General features: G+C 49.6%; 1 protein-coding gene across 6 annotated transcripts in view; it reads right to left on the bottom strand.

The window, feature by feature from the left end:
* Positions 1-435: 435 nt before the first annotated feature.
* Positions 436-20,597, bottom strand: part of RHPN1 (rhophilin Rho GTPase binding protein 1) — a 45,612-nt gene continuing 25,450 nt past the window's right edge. For 4 of the 6 annotated variants that reach the window (XM_051771960.1, XM_051771956.1, XM_051771957.1 and 1 more), the window contains 10 exons: positions 19,433-19,557; positions 18,230-18,396; positions 16,516-16,703; positions 15,453-15,609; positions 12,482-12,601; positions 8,638-8,832; positions 8,294-8,370; positions 6,691-6,837; positions 4,707-4,865; positions 436-2,990 (listed from right to left, as the gene is read on the bottom strand). In XM_051771960.1, coding sequence (XP_051627920.1) covers positions 2,796-2,990; positions 4,707-4,865; positions 6,691-6,837; positions 8,294-8,370; positions 8,638-8,832; positions 12,482-12,601; positions 15,453-15,609; positions 16,516-16,703; positions 18,230-18,396; positions 19,433-19,557 — 1,530 coding nt within the window. In that variant the 3' untranslated portion in view covers positions 436-2,795. The remainder of the gene's footprint in view (positions 2,991-4,706; positions 4,866-6,690; positions 6,838-8,293; positions 8,371-8,637; positions 8,833-12,481; positions 12,602-15,452; positions 15,610-16,515; positions 16,704-18,229; positions 18,397-19,432; positions 19,558-20,597) is intronic. The other 2 variants (XM_051771958.1, XM_051771961.1) reach the window with 1 other exon arrangement.

The following is a 20,597-nucleotide window of genomic DNA, read 5'->3' as shown; positions in this document are numbered from 1 at the left end:
GCCCTTCCAAAAACAAAAGGTTTGGAAACCCTTGATGGATACCCCAAAAAACCCCACCCCAGATCCAAACATGTTGTGTGAAGCAAAAATCACTTTCTTCACCAGTTTCCTATTCTTTTTTCCAGGAGAAAAGCCTCCTCAGGGCTTCCTTCCCACGTTACTTCCATGAAACTCATGAGACAAAGCCACCACCTCCCTTTATGGGGATGGAAAAAACAGGCTCACCAAGTGTTAATCTGGACGTTTGAAATTAGGGATTGGTTTGCTTGGAGCAAAGTTTCCTTACTAGACCCAAATGATCACTCCCAACCTCAACACCTCCAGATTTATGACCAAATGACCCAAAATTCAACCGTTTGGAAGGTTCAACTGTGGCTCGTGCACTGAGTCCATCCGAAGCTCCCAAAAAGATCACTGCAAAGTGGCTTTGAATCAGTGCTTTTTAATCCATAAAAGGTGAGAATCCATGTACAAATTAAAAAAAAAACCAACATAAACCACCAGAGTTTGGGAAATGATCCAACTCCCACCACACAACCCCTCGGTTTGGTTGGGTGGCGGGAGTGGGATCGCGACAGCTTCTCCCAAATAAATCCATCTCCAGCTCGGAGACATCCGTGCCTGCAGCACGTTGAAGAGCTTGCCAGGATGTTTGAAGGACCTTGGTTTGCTTGGAGCAGCTCCTGCTAGACCCAAATGATCTCTCCCAACCTCAACACCTCCAGATTTAACGTCCAAATGACCCAAAATTCAACTGTTTGGAAGGTTCAACTGTGGTTCGTGCACCGAGTCCATCCGGAACTCCCAAAAAGATCACTGCAAAGTGGCTTTGAATCAGTGCTTTTTAATCCATAAAAGGTGAGAATCCATGTACAAATTAAAAAAAAACCAACATAAACCACCAGAGTTTGGGAAATGATCCGACTCCCACCACACAACCCCTCAGTTTGGTTGGGTGGTGGGAGTGGGATCGCGACGGCTTCTCCCAAATAAATCCATCTCCAGCTTCGAGACATCCGTGCCTGCAGCATGTTGAGGAGCGTGGGAAGCTTTGAGGAGCTTTGCCAGGATGTTTGAAGGGCAAGGTGGCCTTTTCCATGACCCTCCTCCCTTCCTCAGCGCTCCCACGCCGGGCAGCCGGGAGGATGACGTGGGAAGTGCGACTGCGCCAGATGGCCCCGCGGTGGATCCATGATCCATGTGGGTGATGCCTCAGCCTGGGAAGAGGCTTCTTGGTCAACAGCACAGAGCTACAAACCCTCCTTTAGTTCCCAGAATCATGGGATGGGCTGGGAAGAGCTTTAAAGACCATCTCATTGGGCAGGGGCACCTTCCACCAGAGCAGGTTGCTCCAAGCCCCGTCCAACCCGGTCTTGCTCCTTTAAGTTCTCCTTAAGCCCTGCCCAACCTGGCCTTGTTCCTTTAAGTTTTCCTTAAATAAAGGGTTAGGAGCTTGGCACATGGGGATTGAGTCACTCAGAAGAAGTCCCAATCCCAAGGAAGTGCCGTGGTAACAATCCGCCCCCCCCTCCCCTCCCCGCCACGTTCTCTTCCTGAAACCCAAAATTCCTCCTGACTTCCAAAGTACAAAAATACAACCACAACCTCTCTCTGAAGGGTATTTTATACCTACCAAGATCATCCAAGGCCTGAAGACCAGACAGAGCTCTTTAAGCCTTCAGGAAAAATAACACCCAAGGCAGGAAGGAGCCGGAGAGGAAATTTTGCCGACGGATCCGAGCGCGGATTCGGAGCCTCCCGGCATTCCCAGTACAATTAGCAAGATGCATGGATGCATCAGCCCCGGGGTTGGAGTGCTGACAGCACAGTGTGAGGGTATTAGCAACGTGTGCAAGATCCAATAGCAGCAGAAATTTAGTAGTTTAATAATCTGGAGGAGTTATCTGCCCGGTATTTTAAATCTCCTGCCAGGAGGGGGAAAAAAAAAACAAACAAACCACCAACCCAAGGCTCTCAGCTATTAATCTACTCAGGGAATATTTAGGCCAATCCACCTCTACTGATTAAAAAAAAAAAAAAAAAAGCCAGACAACAAATGGTAAGTCTTTCCCTTTTCTTCCAAAAAAGCTGAATGTGCAGCTGGGGCTGGATTTGCTGAGCCAACTTGGGGGTTTATTTAAAAAACAACAACAAAAAAAACCCCACCCCCCCAAAAAAAGCACTAAAAATGGTCAAACCATCCTAATTTTACCCCGTTTCACTGGGAGATCTCTAAGGGGTGGATGCACAAGCCGGTGCTGCAACCCCTTGATGGGGTCACCACGAGTCATTGATGCCCAGGGGGTCCCCTCTCCTGAAACAAGGGGGTTCCAGGGGGAGCTGCTGAAGGATTCAGCTGTGCCAGCAGCTCTCTGGCAGTGGTGTCATCTTCTGCCTCGCAGAGAAAGCCCAAGAGATGCTAAAGGAGGTCACAGCTTTTGCTTTAATGGCTGAGGGCTGGGTTTGGCGGCTCCTCACACCGAGCGGGCGACACAAACCAGGCCCTGCTCAGACCAAAGCTCCCCCCAACCCATGAAGAGCAACAAAAAAACGATTAAAAACCACGACTAAATCAGGGTTTTCCCCTTGTTTCGCTGAGGAGGGACGAGCTGGGACATGGAGGAGTCCAGAGCTGGGAGACAGAGGAGTCCTTTTCCAAGAGGATCCGTCCCCTGGGGCGAGGGGTCCTGGCAGCCCCGACACCGGCACAGCCCAGCCAGGCCATCAGTGTTTCCAAGACTTCCCAGATAGCCAGTCCTGGAGCTGGAGGGACACAGAAGAGCCCGGTGAGCCCCTCAGTACATGGCCTCGTTGTCCCCCACGGCGGTGAAGGGGACGCCGCTGTAGGGGCTCTTCTTGCTGCGCTTGCTCTTCTTGCTCCACACCAGCAGCGTGCTGGGGCTCTTGCTGTTCATCAGGCTCTTCCTGCTGTTCTCCTTGTTGCTCTTCAGCATCCCCGAGGACATCCCTGCCACCTTCTTGTCCACCTGCTTGGGAAGGAGGGAGAGGGGAGTGAGAGCCAGGGGAACTCCCATGGTTCCTGCAGCCGTCAAATCGACCTTAGAGAAGTTTTAGTGCAGCTTTTTAATACCTTTATCTCGCTGGCACCTTTACACAAGATTTCTAAAAATGCTGTTTGTCATTCCTGGTTAAGAATTTCTACCTGGACCTGACAGTTGTGTCCCCTCCTCAGCCTGGAGGGCGAGAGGTGAAGGGTTTTCCACCAGTAAAAACGTGCTGAGAAAGAGCCAACACTTGATAAAAACCACTCAAAGCCGCCCAGGAGCCTTGAAACCCTTCCAGAAGGTGGGATGCTGTGCCAGAGGAGATGAGGAAAAGGAAGAGAAGATGAAGAGATGGGCTTTTTAGGACCTCTGGCTCAAATTCAGGGGCGTGGTGAGGGCGATGCTGTGGGAGGGACAGTTTTGGAAGTGGGTGGGACGGATGAGGGAAGGTCCAAATACTGTCATTACAACCTGAATGTTGGCATTAGAACCTGAATATCGTCATTAGAACCTGAATATTGTCATTAGAACCCGATTATTGTCATTAGAACCCAAATATTGCCATTAGAACCCAAATATTGCCATTAGAACCCAAATATTCCATTAGAACCCAAATATTCCATTAGAACCCAAATATTCCATTAGAACCCAAATATTGCCATTAGAACCTGAATATCGTAATTTGAACCCAAATATTGTCATTAGAACTTGAATATTGTCATTAGAACCTGAGTATTGTCATTAGAACCTGAGTATTGTCATTAGAACCTGAGTATTGTCATTAGAACCTGAATATTGTCATTAGAACCCAAATATTGTCATTAGAACTTGAATATTGTCATTAGAACCTGAATATTGTCATTAGAAACCGATTATTGTCATTAGAACCCAAATATTGTCATTAGAACTTGAATATTGTCATTAGAACCTGAATATTGTCATTAGAAACCAATTATTGTCATTAGAACCCAAATATTGTCATTAGAACTTGAATATTGTCATTAGAACCTGAGTATTGTCATTAGAACATGAATAATTGTCATTAGAATCTGAATATTGTCATTAGAACCTGAATATCGTAATTTGAACTCAAATATTGTCATTAGAACTTGAATATTGTCATTAGAACTTGAACATTGTCATTAGACCCTGAATAATTGTCATTAGAACCTGAGTATTGTCATTAGAACTTGAGTATTGTCATTAGAACCTGAGTATTGTCATTAGAACCCAAATATTGTCATTATAACCCAAATATTGTCATTATAACCCAAATATTGTCCTTAGAAGCTGAATATTGTCATTAGAACCAGCATATTGCCATTAGAACATGACTATTGTCCTTAGAACCTGAATATTGTCATTAGAACCTGAATATTGTCATTAGAACTTGAACATTGTCATTAGACCCTGAATAATTGTCATTAGAACCTGAATATTGTCATTAGAACCTGAGTAATTGTCATTAGGACCTGAATCTTGTAAGTTGAACCCAAATATTGTCATTGTAACCTGAATATTGTCATTAGAACCTGAACACTGTAATATTTGTCGCCGTGACAAAGGAGCGATTTTTGCCTTTTGAGACTCAAAACCGGCCCAGAGAATTATTAATTAACTCTAATTAAATTAATTGATTATCATCTAAGGCATTGTCTCCCACAGCAGCGGGGAATTCCCAAGGTCTGGGAGGTGACTTACAGCCCTGGGGGCCTGGGAGCCATGCAGGGTGATGACCCCGATGTCGACGCCCTCGTCGCCGGTGCTCTTGAGGAGTTGCACGACCTCGGCGTGCTTGGCCCACCTGCAGTCCTTGCCATTGACTGAGACGATGTAATCCCCCTCCTTCAGCCCGGCTGCCTGCAGGGAAACAGGGAAGACAGACATCTTGGAGCTTGTGGAACGTCACGGAATCGTGGAATGGCTTAGAACGGACCTCAAAGACCATCTCGTTCCGTGGGAAGGGACACCTTCCCCCTGCCCTGCCCAACGTGGCCTGGAGCACTTCAGGGATGGGGCAGCCACAGCTTCTCTGGAAATCCATTCCAGCCCCTCACCACCCTCCCAGACAGGAGTTCCTTCCCAATATCCCATCTAAAGTTCTCATACTTCAGTTTGAAGCGATTTCCCCTTGTCCTGTCTCTCCATCCCATGTCTAAATTCCTCCTCCAGCTCTCCAGGAGCCCCTTTAGGCTCTGGAAGGTGGATTGTCTCCCCTCATCCAGCCTGGAACATGGAGGTCTTGGAGCTCGTGGAGCATCACAGAACCCTGGAATGGCTTGGAAGGGACCTCAAAGACCATCCTGTTCCGTGGGAAGGGACACCTTCCCTGAGCCCTGCCCAACATGGCCTGGAGCACTTGAGGGATGGGGCAGCCACAGCTTCTCTGGAAATTTGTTCCAGCCCCTCACCACCCTCCCAGACAGGAATTCCTTCCCAATATCCCAGACAGGAGTTCCTTTCCAATATCCCATCTAAAGCTCCCACATTTCAGTTTGAAGCCATTCCCCCTTGTCCTGTCTCTCAATCCCTTGTCCCAAGTCCCTGTCCAGCTCTCCTGGAGCCCCTTTAGGCTCTGGAAGGAGCTCAAGGTCCTGTATTTCAGTTTGAAGCCATTCCCCCTTGTCCTGTTCCTACATCCCCTGTCTGAATTCCTTCTCCAGCTCTCTTGAAGCCCCTTTAGGCACTGGAAGGAGCTCCAAGGTCTCCCTGGATCCTTCCTTTCTCCAGGTTGAAGAAAGAACACAACTCTGGTCCATAAATAGTCTTGGAGAAGATTTTGGTCTCCCAAAAAAAGGATGTGATCCTGCTGTTCAGATCCTGTGCTGTTACAGAGATTCCAGCCTCTGGATGGCTGGTGGATGCTGAGGGAGCTGGGAGACCTTTTGGGCATCCCATCAGGATTCTCTGGGATCTGCTGGATAAAAAGTTGCCCCTCATACCCCACAAAGCCCCCACAGTGAGTGTTCAGTGAGACAACCTGCTTTGCAGACTTGCCATCCTGTTCCCTCCATCCTCACATTCCAAAAATGAGGGATAAGGCAGCTGGGTGGGCAGCCAGCAGTTAAAATCTGAGCTGTTTTGCCCTAAAAAATCTCCCTGTTTTGCCCTAAAAATTCATCTCAGTTGTTCCCTGACACCCACCTGCAACCCCCAGCTTGGGATCCTGCAGGGATGAGTCTCCACCTGAGCTCACCAAGACCTAAATCCCCCTTGTATCCCTCAAAAAACCCCCAAATTCCAGCATGTGAATAACAAGACCCTGGAATAATCAGCCCCTTGGGAACCCAGGCTGGAATCCTGCAGGGATGAGTCTCCACCTGAGCTCACCAAGACCTAAAACCACCTGGTATCCCTCAAAAAAACACCTAAATTCCAGCATGGGAATAGCAGGAACCTGGGATAATCAGTCTCCCAGGAATCCAGGCTGGAATCCTGTAGGGATGAGTCTCATCCTGAGCTCACCAAGACCTAAGTCCTTCTTGCATCCCTCAAAAAACACCCCAATTCTAGCATGGGAATAGCAAGACCCACAATCAGCCCCCCGGGAATCCAGGTTGGGATCAGGCAGGGATGAGTCTCCACCTGAGCTCACCAATGAAGTTCTAAGACCCAAAACCACCTGGTATCCCTCCCAAACCCCCTCAGTTCCAGCCTGGGAACATTGGGAAGCTGGGATACTCACGGCAGCGCAGCCTCCCGGGATGACGCCGGCGATGAGGACGGGGGAGTCTCCTCTCAGGGTGAACCCAAATCCGTTCTCTCCCCTCCTCAGGTGGACTCTCCTGGCTGGATACCACTTGTTTTTGGCAGAGAAGACAGACAGGGGTCCCTGGGGTGAGGCAGAAAACATGGAAAGCACCTTTTGGTGCAGGAAAAACTCCCCCAAGGATACGCAGCCTTGGAATTCCAGGGATGGAGAGGGGGCAGGGGAAGAAATTCCCAGTTTTGCAGGGGAAAAAAAACATCATCCAAGGTGGGATGAGGGAGGTTGAGGGGCTTTATCACTGTCTGGCTCTGGGAGATGCTGGGGGTGGTCCAGGTCATCTCTTCAGGGGCTGTTTCCCCTCAAATCTTTCCTCCTTTCCTTTTTTTTTCCTACTTTTCCTACTTTTCCATTCCCACAGGATAACCCTGGATCTGTTCAAGGGCAGAGATGTTCAACGTCTCCTTAGGGTGCCCAATGACAGCACAGCCAGACCCCACAGAAACCCCAAAGCTCAGCCCTGAACCCCAGTCCTGTTTCTCAAGATCCCAAAAACCTAAAAGGATCGGGATAAAGCTCCAGTGGGATTTCCCTGCTGCCTCTCAAAATCTTCCTCTCAAAGCTCCCTCTCAACCCACCCACTTGGAGGCAGAGATGAGGTGGTGATCCAGGTCACCTCTTCAGGGGACATTTCCCCTCAAATCTTTCCTGTTTTCCTGGTTTTTTTTATTCTTTCCCATTCCCACAGGAGCAGAATATCCCTGCCTGCCCTGGAGCTGTCCAAGAGCAGAGACAATCTCTCCTTGGGGTGCCCAGTGACAGCACAGCCAGACCCCACAGAAACCCCAAAGCTCAGCCCTGAACCCCAGTCCTGTTCCCCAAGACCCCACAAAATGAAAAGGATCGGGATAAAGCTCCAGTGGGATTTTCCTGCTGCCTCCCAAAACCTTCCTCTCAAGGCTCCCTTGGGTCCAACCCACCCACATGGAGGAGGGTGTGAGTGGTGGTCCAGGTCACCTCTTCAGGGTCTGTTTCCCCTCAAATCTTTCCTGTTTTCCTGTCTTTTTTCCTTTTTTTCCATTCCCACAGGAGCAGAATATCCCTGCCTGCCCTGGAGCTGTCCAAGAGCAGAGGACAACCTCTCCTTGGGCTGCAGCACAGCCAGGCCCCACAGAAACCCCAAAGCTCTGAACCTCAGTCCTGTTTCCCAAGACCCCACAAACCTAAAAGGATCGGGATAAAGCTCCAGTGGGATTTTCCTGCTGCTTCCTGCCCCACAAAAACCTTCCCCTTGAGGTTCCCTTGGGTCAACCCCCCCCCCCAAAATGCCCATGCCAGCTCCCAGAGGAGCTCAGTGACCCATTTAGGTCTCGCAGAGCCAGATCTGTGCCCTCCCAACTCTCTTCCTGCCTGCGAGGAGGCGGCTCATCCTCCTTGGAAAGCTGCCCTGGCAGAGGGAGAAGAGGCTGGGGGAGGAAGGAAAGCAGGCAAAGCAGAGCATGCAGGGGAGGAGGAAGAGGAGGAGGAGGAGGAGGGGATGTCTGCTCCCTTGGGATATCCTCTATCCCGGAGCTGGACTTACCAGCCTGTGGAAGAGGTCGGTCACCTTCACCTGGGAGAAGTTGGGGGGTTTGATTTCGGGCTTCTGGTGGGTTTTGGCTGAGAAAAAACATACAGGGAGTGACCTCAGGGGGGTTGTGGAGGCAATTTCTACCTCCACATCTCCCAAGGTGGGAACTGTAAGAACCGGGACCTGCTCAGGCAGCAGAGAATCCTGGAACGGTCCAGGTTGGAAGGGAATTTAAAGAACCCCCCCCCCCGCCACGCCACGAACTCACTGTGGAGCTTCCCCACCCCAGGAAAAAATCCCAAAAACCCCCTCCCCAGCTGCACTACCCCCCCAAAGAAAACCCCCACCCCACTCACGGTGGATGTCTGGGGCATCTCCCGTCTCGAAGAAATCCTCCTCGTGGTCGATCTCCGAGTATTTGCTCAGGGAGCGTTTGTGGGCGAAGGACAGGACCTCCTGCAGGATGTCCATCTTCCTGAGGATCTTGCACAACCCGTGGATCCTCATGGCCTCCTCGTGCTTCATGATGGCTTTTTTCAGGTGAGCTTTGCCTGCCAGGGAGGGAGGGAGCAGAGGGATCTCAGTCGGTCGGGAGCAGAGCGGCTCCGGCACCGTTCCTGCTGCCTACGGATGGGGAGCAGCTTCCCTGGGCTGTGACACCCTGAGTGACTCAGGGACAGCCCAGTCACGTTCCCAGCCTGCTGGGTGCTCTAAATGGGGTCGTTCCCAGCCCCTCAGCTCAAGCCCTCCATGGAGGGCTGGGAAGGGACCTTGAAGGGTGACCTACTTGGCTCCCCCGGCGCCGGAGCCGGCAGATGTTCCTGAAAACCGGTGTCGTGCCGCCCCCAAAGTCCCTTCTAAAGCTTAACCTCAATCTCCTCCTGCAAATTAACTTCTCTCCGTGCCTTGCCTCCCCTGGGAGTTGGGAAGGTGGAGAACAACCCAGCCCCATCCTCCTGGAACAGCCTTTGGGGAAGGTGCAACAACTCTCCCTGTTTTCCAGGCTAAGCCAAGCCTTGTCCTTGCCCTGCAGGTCCCAGAGCGGGAACGCGGAGAACGACCCGGCCCCGTCCTCCCGGCTCAGCCTTTGGGAAGATGCAGCGGCTCTCCCTGTTTTCCAGGCTGAGCCAAGCCTTGTCCTCGCCCTGCACGACCTCTCTTCATCCTCTTCATCAGCTCTTTGCTCCTCCCCACTTGCCTTCCACAGGTTTCGACCCTCCTCGGGAAAAGGATGCGGTGGGAAAACAGCCAGAGGAGCTGAAATCATGGTAACCCACGGATATCAGAGCAAACATCTCCTCTGCCACAGACTGCAACCAAGGCACCCGTTTCCAAGGCTTAAACTCCCAAAAAAAGCTCTCTCCGGGTGCGTACGCGTCGCTTGGAAACACGTGGGCCTGGAAAGCGTCTCAGGCTCCGGACACAAGGGGGCAACAGAATCCAGGGAGAGGATCCAAAGATCGGCTTTGCTCCAAGCTCCGGAGAAACGCAACCCGTGCAAGTTCTAACGGAGGGAATGTTTTGGGGTCGGATGGAAAACAGAGAGGAGGAGACTTCCCACAAAAAAATCGGTAGCAACGGTATCAGTTCTATTTTAGCAAAGCACTTGATGGGAGCGAGGAACAACTGTGGAATTATGGGGGATAATAATAATAATAATAATCATGGAGTTAAGGAATGGGTTGGGTTGGAAGGGAGCGGAAAGACCATCCAGTTCCAATCCTCTGTCACGGGCAGGGACACCTTCCACTAGCCCAGGTTGATCCACTCTGGCCTTGGACACTTCCAGGGATGGGGCAGCCACAGCTTCTCTGGGAATCCATTCCAGCCCCTCACCACCCTCCTAGCCAAGAATTCCTTCCCAATATCCCATCTAACCCTGGGAAGCCATTCCCTGTGTCCTGTCCCTCCCTCCCTTGTCCCAAGTCCCTCTCCAGCTTTCCTGGAGCCCCTTTAGGCACTGGAAGGGGCTCCAAGGTCTCCCCAGAGCCTTTTCTCCAGGTTGGACAGGGAAGAAGAATTTCTTCCTAATATCCAGTCTAAATGTACATTCCTTCAGCTCAAAGCCACTCCCTCGTGTCCTATCACTGCATAAAATAATAAAAATAAGAATTAAAAATAATAAAATAAAATTGCAAATAATTATAATAATAATAACCAAGAGGAGCAGAGGAATCTGAGGGATAGGAGAATCTGAGGGATAGGAGAATCTGAGGGATAGGAGAATCTGAGGGATAGGAGAATCTGAGGGACAGGAGAATCTGAGGGATAGGAGAATCTGAGGGATAGGAGAATCTGAGGGATAGGAGAATCTGAGGGATAGGAGAATCTGAGGGATAGGAGAATCTGAGGGATAGGAGAATCTGAGGGATAGGAGAATCTGAGGGATAGGAGAATCTGAGGGATAGGAGAATCTGAGGAATAGGAGAATCTAAGGAATAGAAAAATATAAGGAATAGAAAAATATAAGGAATAGAAAAATATAAAGAATAGAGGTTGGCCTTGGAAGTTGTGCAAGCTTTTGGCTCCACTCTACTAAAGATGATGGAATATAATATGTCTGATAAAACACAATCTTATAAGATCAGGAGACAAGGGAAGAGGAGAATAAATATCCTCCCAAGGAGATGATTTTAATGCCACCAGTTTAAAATCATAGAACAATTTGGGTTGGAAGGGACCTTCAAGATCATCTCATTCCAACCCCCTACCAAGGGCAGGAACACCTTCCACAGACCAGGTTGCTCCAAGTCCCGTCCAACCCGGCCTTGGACACTTCTAGGGATGGGGAATTCACACCCTCTCTGGGTTTCTTCCCTTCCTTTTTAAACCAAAACCAAGCTGAGGTTGGTGCTGCACATCCATTTTCCACCAGCTGACGTTGAGCAGAGCTCATTCCCCACAGGAAAATCAGGAAGAGCTGGAATGTGGTACAAACAGGCGTTGGGGTGGTGTCACCACAACACTGACTTTGGGGTTCATTTTGGACGTCCTTCACCTCCCATCCCCGATGAAACCTGGCTGAGGAGCCGAGAGGACTTTGCCCAACTCATTCCTGGTGGGAACTGTCTCCTTTTCCACGTGTTGCAAGGAGGGGGAAGAGCCCCAGGAGGTGACACCCCAAAATGAGGGTGCTGAGCTTGCTTGAAGAGCTGCCAAAACACGACTTCAGCTGAATAAGCAACGTTCTGTTTTCCCCCTGGAGCTGAAAATTGACAGGGGTGGAGGTTCTTGTCTCCCAAGCTTTTTGCTGCAGCTAAAAATGCCACCCCCTGAAGCATCTGCTGTGCCTTGTTATCCAGCCAAGCCAAGCCCAAGCCCAGGAGCTTCCAGGATCTCTGTGTCCCTACAGATTTCTCCATGAGGGTGATGTCACCTGGCTCAGAACACCTGGAAGTTTTGCTGTCAAATACCTGGAGGTTTTACTGTCAAGCCAAGCCCAAGCCCAGGAGCTTCCAGGATCTCTGTGTCCCTATGGATTTCTCCAGGAGGGTGATGTCACCTGGGGCAGAACACCTGGAGGTTTTACTGTCAAGCCAAGTCAAGCCAAGCCCAAACCAAGGAGCTTCCAGGATCTCTGTGTTCCTATGGATTTCTCCATGAGGGCGATGTCACCTGGCTCAGAACACCTGGAGGTTTTACTGCCAAGCCAAGCCCAAGCCCAGGAGCTTCCAGGATCTCCATGTCCCTTTGGATTTCTCCAGGAGGGCAATGTCACCTGGCTCAGTACACCTGGAGGTTTTACTGTCAAGCCAAGCCAAGCCCAGCCAAGCCCAAACCAAGCAGCTTCCAGGATCTCCATGTCCATGTGGATTTCTCCAGGAGGGCGATGTCACCTGGCTCAGAACACCCAGAGGTTTCACTGCCAAACACCTGGAGGTTTTACTGCCAAGCCAAGCCCAAGCCCAGGAGCTTCCAGGATCTCTGTATCCCTATGGATTTCTCCAGGAGGGTGATGCCACCTGGCTCAGAACACCTGGAGTTTTCACTGCCAGACACAGCTGGTCAGGTTGGTGGAGGCACCACGAGTTGGTCCTCAACACCCTAAAGGAGATTGTGATGCTTTCCTGCCCTCCCAGGAGAGCCTGTTTGCCAAGGAATCCAACCAAAAAGTGTCTTTGCATGGAGAGATCCCCCCAAAATTTCATCACACCCCTTTGTGGACACCTAAATGACCTCTGTCCCCGAAGATGTGCTCACCCAGCTTCCTCCTCTCCTCGGGATCCTGCAGCAGGACACGGAGCGATGGTCCCTCCGGCGTGGTGACATGGAACTGCATGAAAGCCTTCTCCTGCCCTGGAAGCTCAGATTCTGAGGGCACTGTGGGAAGGAAAAGGGTGGGAGTGGGCTTAGAGAGAGGTCAGGACCACTCAGAACCCCCTGGCAGTGGGGACAAGGAAGCCACATCTGTATTCAGGTGGCCCCAATAACTTCAGCACCACCTTCCTCTTGCCCAGCCAAAGCCTGGGACAACCAAGACATCACTGATGGGCACAGGGATGAGTTATCCCAGTCAAAACTCCACCAGGATTTGGAATGAAGGGCAGGATTTGTCCTGGGCACAGCACAATATCCGGCTCTTTTGCCTCCCTCCTCCCTTTGCTCCCATCTGGAAGCAGATTGGAAATAGAGAGCCCTGGGTTTTCCCCACCTGGAGGTGGAGAACAACCAGACAATCATGGAATGGTTTGGCTTGGAAGGGACCTGGAAGATCATCCAGTTCCACCTCCTGCCATGGGCAGGGACACCTTCCACTAGCCCAGGTTGATCCAACCTGGCCTTGGACACTCCCAGGGAAGGGGCAGCCACAGCTTCGCTGGGAATTCCATTCCAGCCCCTCAACACCCTCCCAGCCAAGAATTCCTTCCCAATATCCCATCTAACCCTGCCCTCTGGCAGTGGGAAGCCATTCCCTGTATCCTGTCCCTCCATCCCTTGTCCCAAGTTCCTCTCCAGATCTTCTGGAGCCCCTTAAGGCCCTGGAAGGGGCTCTCAGGTTTCCCTGGATCCTTCTCCATGTGAACACCCCCAGCTCTCCCAGCCTGTCACACAAGAACAGGCTGATTAAAGTGTAATTAATTAATTAATTAGGGAGCTGAGCCCTCCCTGCTGTGCCAGGGAACCCTGCACAGGCAGAGAGCTCCCAGTGCAACCAAGGGGTCTTTCCATGGAGAAATGGACATGGATACAGCTCTCTCAGGCTCTCCGAGCCCCACACTGGACTCTTTAGACTCCGACTTTCCAGCCAAAGCTGTTCCTAATCCCCTCTGGCTCTCAGGGATCTCCTTCCCTGGTCACAGAGTGTGATAAGAAGCATCCCAGAAAATTCCAGGGAGCTTTGTTGGGCCAAACAGAAGATCCCAAAAGCCTGGTGAGCAGCCTGGCATCGGCATCCAGAGGGTTGGGAAGTGGCAGCTCCAGGGCTGGGAGCTCTGCCCCTGCCAGCTCTTGCCATGTCAGCATTCCCTGAGGGATTAATCTGCAGAGTAAGGAGTTTGTTGCCAGCTGGTTATGGAAGCAAAAGAGTTGTTATTGTGACAGGGAGGTCAGGGAGAGGCAGATCCCAAGAGCAGGCAAAAAAAAATTCCCCAAATCAGGTGTTTCCTGCAGATTTTTGCTTCCCTCAGTGCCTTAAATTTACCAGGACGCCAAACAGCCTCCAAATTTTTTGGGGAAAGGTTTTTCCCTGTACTTTGTACCCCGACCCAAACCCATCTCCATCATCATCATCCTCTCCTGCTTCTGCCTGTAAGCTGCTCCAGCCCCACAGGAGCCCACTCTCTCCCGTCTCCCTGATCAATCCTTCTGCAACACCCACACGGCCCAATCCGGGGAAGAGGATTTTGGGGCAGGCTCTGAAGCGGGGGAGGGTGCCAGGACAGTCTGGCAGCACCAGTTTTGGCAGCCAGGCCTCAAAAAGCCTCCTCAGCCACCCACCAGGAGATGGGGTGGCACCAAAGGTCACCGTGCCCATCTGCTGCCCACCCCCGGATCTTCTGCCGGACCCAAAATTGCTTCCAGGGCGTCGGCGATGGCACAGATGGAGATGATGAAGCACATCCCGCATCCCAACTCCCTGTGATTCCATGGAGACACACCAGCCCAGCACCCCACCCTCCCTGAGGCTCCCGGGACATCCAGCCACAAGCTTGGGAACTGAATTCCCTAGCATCACTCCTGGCACCAGCCACGAGCTGAGCAGTGCAGGTGCCAACAGGCCCAAAAAGAGCTCCCCAAAAGTGATGCCTGAGGAGCAATGGGTGGTTCTGCTGGGAGAGAATTCCATGGCCAAGCTCCCATGAACTTCAGGGCAGCAGGGATTCTGTCCATCTATCACCTTCAAAGTGTGCAAGCTCTGATCATTCATCTCTGGTGCCAACCCTGCTTCTCCTGGCACCATGGGAAATTCAAGATATTTTGGGGGTTATTTTTAATTTTAGGAGCCTCCAACATGAGATGCCTCAAAGGATGGTGGGCTGAGGACACTGGTGTGGTCAGCAGGCAGGTTTAGCCTCTATTTAGCCCCCCCAGCCCTAAAGAGAACAGCAGATGACAACCCTACAGCAGGTGACAACCCTACAGCACATTTTTGCTCCTTTTTTTAGGAGGACTTTTCCTTGTGGAAACCAGAAATGGGGAGGAAATCTGCCCTGGGCAGGAATCGCTGAGTGGATGAAGAAGACCCACAGCTCAGACCATCCCAAAACCTCCACGATTTGGATCCATCTCCTCAAAGCATCCAAAAAACTCCAGGATTTGGATCCATCTACTCAGAGCATCCAAAAAACTCCAGGATTTGGATCCATCTACTCAGAGCATCCAAAAAACTCCAGGATTTGGATCCATCTAACTCAGAGCATCCCAAAACCTCCAGGATTTGGATCCATCTACTCGGAGCATCCCAAAACCTCCAGGATTTGGATCCATCTCCTCAGAGCATCCCAAAACCTCCAGGATTTGGATACATCTCCTCAGAGCATCCCAAAACCTCCAGGATTTGGATCCATCTCCTCAGAGCATCCCAAAACCTCCAGGATTCGGATCCATCTCCTCAGAGCATCCCAAAACCTCCAGGATTTGGATCCATCTACCTGTTCATGCCTCCCTTCTTTGAAAATCCCCCCTAGAATTCCAAGCTGAGCAGGAAGCTCCTTCCAAGGTGGGAACTCACCGGGGCAGTCGCAGAGGGCGATGGCAGCGAAGTAGTGGGAGAGGGCTTTGAAATGCTCCGACTTGACGTGGACCATGGTGGTCCAGGAGAAGGGAACATAGTCCTTCACATGGGGCTGGGTCATGGTCTGGTGCACCAGCGAGTAGACGTCCTCCACCTGGGAGGAGGGAGGAGACAAGAGATGGAGAACATCCATCAGGAGCGGGTTGTCCTCTCCTGGAGGGTTCTGCTGACCACAGTGACATCCCACCAAGTGCAGTGGTGTGAGGTTCAACAAGGCCAAGTGCCGGGTCCTGCACTTTGGCCACAACAACCCCCGGCAGCTCCACAGGCTGGGACAGAGTGGCTCGAGAGAGAGAGGGACCTGGGAGTGCTGGTGCCAGCAGCGGGACACGAGCCCAGGGGTGCCCAGGGGGCCAAAAAAGCCAATGGATCCTGGCCTGGATCAGGAAGAGTGTGGCAGCAGGAGCAGGGAAGGGATTCTGCCCCTGGACTCAGCACTGGTGAGGCCACACTTGGAGTGCTGTGTCCAACTCTGGGCCCTCAGTTCAGGAAGGACATGGAGGGGCTGGAGGAGGTGCAGAGAAAAGCAACGAGGCTGGGGAAGGGTCTGGAGCACAATTGCCATGAGGAGAGGCTGAGGGAGCTGGGGAGGTTCAGCCTGGAGAGGAGGAGGCTCAGGGGAGACCTCCTCACTCTCTGCAACTCCCTGACAGGAGGGGGGAGCTGGGGGGGGGTCGGGCTCTTCTCCCAGGAACCAGCAGTAGGACAAGAGGGCTCGGTCTTCAGCTGTGCCAGGGGAGGTTTAGGTTGGACATTGGGAAGAAGTTCTTTCCAGAGAGAGGGATCAGACCTTGGAATGGGCTGCCCAGGGAGGGAGTGGAGTCCCCATCCCAGGGGGTGTTGAAGCAGAGCCTGGACGTGGCACTCTGTGCCATGGGCTGGGTGCCAAGGTGGGGTTGGGCCACAGGTTGGACCTGACGATCTCAGGTGTTTTTTCCAACCTAATTGATTCTGTGAAATCCTCTCCTCCCCAAAGTCCTCTCCTCCCCAAAGTCCTCACCTTTGCTGCCTCCTGAGCGAGCTGCAGCCGGGCCAGGAAGTCATTCTGGGCACGGAGCAAAGTCATCTTCTCAAAGACACACTCCTGGACCTGGGCCACCATCAGCCTCACCAGCATGTTCAGGGAAGGAGCGCTCATATCCAGGCTGGGAGCGTTGGAGAAGTTCTCCTTCAAGTAGTTAAAGGCACCTGCACGAGGGAGAAGCTCCCGGGAGTCACCGGCCTCGGAAGCAGGAGGGAGGGGGGGAGAAACTCCATCCACACATCCAACATGTCACCCCCATGGCAGGAATCCCCCACCCCCCAGGGATGGAGAGCACCCCTGGGACAGGACTGTGGCCACCACTTCAACCAACACACATGGAAGATGCGAACACCAAGGTTCATCGCTGGATCCAGCAAAAATATATGAATATATATATATAATATAATAGAATATTTAGGTCTTTCCTTTCTGTTTCTTCCTTCCCTTACACATTTCCTGGAGTGTTATTTTTAGGCTTTAATGGTGCTGCATTGCTACAGATGACAACAAGCAAAATGGCTCCACATCTGTTTTCCTTTGAAACCAAATTATTTTAGAATAATATATATATAAAAAATATATAAAATGTATTTTATATGCATAATATATATTATATATAACAATATATATAAATTATATAATTATATATAATAGATTTAGATTTATAATATATTATTATATATTATATAGAATACTATACTATATATAATATATAACTTATCATAATCATGTATTAAATGGAACATTTTATCATATATAATATATTATTATATTACATATTATATATAATAAAAATATATAATAGCATATATACTCTACTATAATATATATAGTAAAGTAATATTATTTAATACATAGTATATGTAATAGTATATATTATATATACTATACTATAGTATATATACTATATATACATACTATAGTATGTATATACATATATATATACTACATATAGTATGTATATATAGTTTATATACGATATAATATATACTATGGTATAGTTTATATTATATATATTGTATATATTATATAGTATATTAGTATATTATGGTATATTTTATATACCACATAAAATATATATATATACACTAAATATACTATAATATATAGATACTATATACTATAGAGTATATATAGTATATATATTATATAGTAATATAATGTAGTATATATGGTATATTATAGGATAGTATATATACTATTATATATTAGATATATTAGATATAGTATGTATATAGTATATATAGTATATATACTATACAGTATATATATACTACATACATACTATATCTAATATATCTCCAATATATTATATATCTAATATATAATAGTATATATATTATCCTATAATAGATAATAGTATATGAATATTAATATTCTATTAATATATAATCATATATATTAGTATATATTATATAGTATATATTATATGCGTACTAGTATATTATTATATATAATACATAAAACACAAAATAGATAATATAGTGTATATATGTTATACATAGCACATTTATTATATATACTATATATTACATATATATAGTATATATAATTACAAACCTAATATATATATATATTCACAAACAGCCATCATTCCAGGTCCTTTCACTCCAATCCCCCCCAAGATTTATTCCCAAGACCCTGCGTGCCCTCCCCTCCCGGGGGGCTCAGGGAGGAGGGCCCCACGTACCCGCTGCCCTCTGGAAGGCATCGATGGCCTGGGCGAGGCCGGGTAGGGTGGCGCGGTCCTGGCGCGCCCCGAGCTGGGTGTGCAGGGCCCCCAGGTTGAAGAGGACACTGCCCTTCTCGAAGGCCAGTGCCCGCTGGTGGGATGGCACCCCCGTCAGGGAGTCATACCTGGAGAAGGGAAGGAGAAGGGAAGGGTCAACAGCTGCCCACCTGCCTGGCACAGGGTGGTCTTGATGGTCCCTTCCCACCCAAACCACTCTGTCCTTGCCCATGGATGCAGGAGGAGCCTGGAGGGTTTTCAGTGCTCCACGTGGGAGCCACCATTCCCATCACATAGAATTATGGACTCATAGAATCAGCTGGGTTGGAAGGGACGTCCGAGATCATCAACACCACTGTGGTTGCCAGACCATGGCACTGATGCCACATCCAGTCTTATCTTAAAAACCTCCAGGGACGGAGAATCCACCCCTCCCTGGGCAGCCCATTCCAATGGCTGATCACTCTCTCTGGAAAGAAATTCTTTCTAATATCCAACCTAAGCCTCCCCTGGCACAGCTTAAGGTTGTGCCCTCTTGTCTTGCTGATTGTTGCCTGGGAAAAGAGACCAACCCCCACCTGGCTACAACCTCCTGTCAGGGAGCTGCAGAGAGTGAGGAGGTCTCCCCTGAGCCTCCTCTTCTCCAGGCTGAACAGCCCCACCTCCCTCAGCCTCTCCTCAGAGGACTTGTGCTCCAGACCCTTCACCAGCCTCGTTGCTCTCCTCTGCACCTGCTCCAGCCCCTCCATGTCCTTCCTGAACTGAGGGCCCAGAACTGGACACAGCACTCAATGTGTGGCCTCACCAGCACTGAGTCCAGGGGTAGAATCACTTCCTTGGACCTGTTGGCCACACTGTTCCTGATCCAGGCCAGGATCCATTGGCCTTCTTGGCCACCTGGGCACACTCTGGCTCCTGTTCAGCTCCTTGTCAATCCCAACTCCCAGGTCCCTTCCTGCCTGGCTGCTCTCCAGCCACTCTGTCCCCAGCCTGTAACGGTTCATCACGTTCCCCCCTCCCTCCCTAATTAACGTTCCCCCCTTCCTCCCTTAATTAACCCACCCCCGCGACCGGCAAACCCGGATCTCCGCATCCGCCATGGCGGGGGTTTGATCCCAAACTCCCTCAGTGTCCCAGGTGAGATGGGGAAAAAGCTGCACCAACCAGTGGAAGAAGACCCCCAGGGGTTTGGTGGGAGGGAAGAAGCGGCTGTCGAGGAAGTGCAGTTGGTTGTAATATTCCATCAGGAGCTCCAGCCCGGCTTCGTTGCGGCTCGGGGTGCGCATGGCCTGCGAGGTGGGAGAGGAAAAGTGGGCGTGGGAAAAGAGGGGGGAGATCCCTGGCACAGGCTGAGAGCCCCCAGAAACACTCCCTGAGAATTGGGGTGGTTCAGCCTGGAGAAAAGAAGGATCCAGAGAGACCTTGGAGCTCCTTGCAGGGCCTAAAGGGGCTCCAGGAGAGCTGGAGATGGACTTGGGACAAGGGATGGAGGGACAGGACACAGGGAATGGCTTCAAATTTAAATATGGGACCTTTAGATGGGATACTGGGAAGGAATTCTTCCCTAGGAAGGTGGTGAGGGGCTGAGATGGAATTCCTGGAGAAGCTGTGGCTCCTCCATCCTTGGAAGTGTCCAAGGCCAGGTTGGATGGAGCTTGGAGCAACCTGGGAGAGTGGAAGGTGTCCCTGCCCATGGAAGGGGGTTGGAACTGGATGGTCTAAGATCCCTTTAATATATATAGATAGATAGATAGATATAAAAATACATATTATATATATATATAAAAATACATATATTATATATATAAATACATATATATAATATATTATAATATATAATATATATAATATATATTATATATACATTGTGTATATATATATTATATATATATTTAACATACACACACACATACATCTTATAAATATATATATAAAAATAGGACTTAAAAAAAATATATATGTATTTTACATATATTTCTAGGATATAAATATATAGGGAAGAAATAGGATTTTTTTCCTCCTTTCCCAGACTGTTTTATACTTCCTCTGCTCCAAGGCCCAGCTGGACAAGGAGCAGCTGTTCAGCTTTGCCAGGGGTGAACTAAGATTCCTAAACCAGGGCATCAAGGACGGGGAAAATAAACAATTACTGACCAGTCTGGAATATTTTAAAACCTATAAACCAAAGTCAAGGTGCTCCAGGGTGAGAATCCTGCATCCCAAAACACAGGGATAAGGGGACAGTTTGGAGAGAGGAGGAAGGGACATCCCAGAGCAAAACGTGGCATTTTCAAGGAGTGATCCTGGACAAGCCAAAGCCAGACTTTGT

This window comes from Manacus candei, unplaced genomic scaffold (genome assembly GCF_025592945.1).
Source record: "Manacus candei isolate 608988 ecotype Guabito, Panama unplaced genomic scaffold, ASM2559294v1 h1tg000148l, whole genome shotgun sequence".
NCBI lineage: Eukaryota > Metazoa > Chordata > Aves > Passeriformes > Pipridae > Manacus > Manacus candei.
The sequence above is the reverse complement of the archived record's forward strand: the minus strand, read 5'-3'. Positions and strand labels throughout refer to the sequence as shown.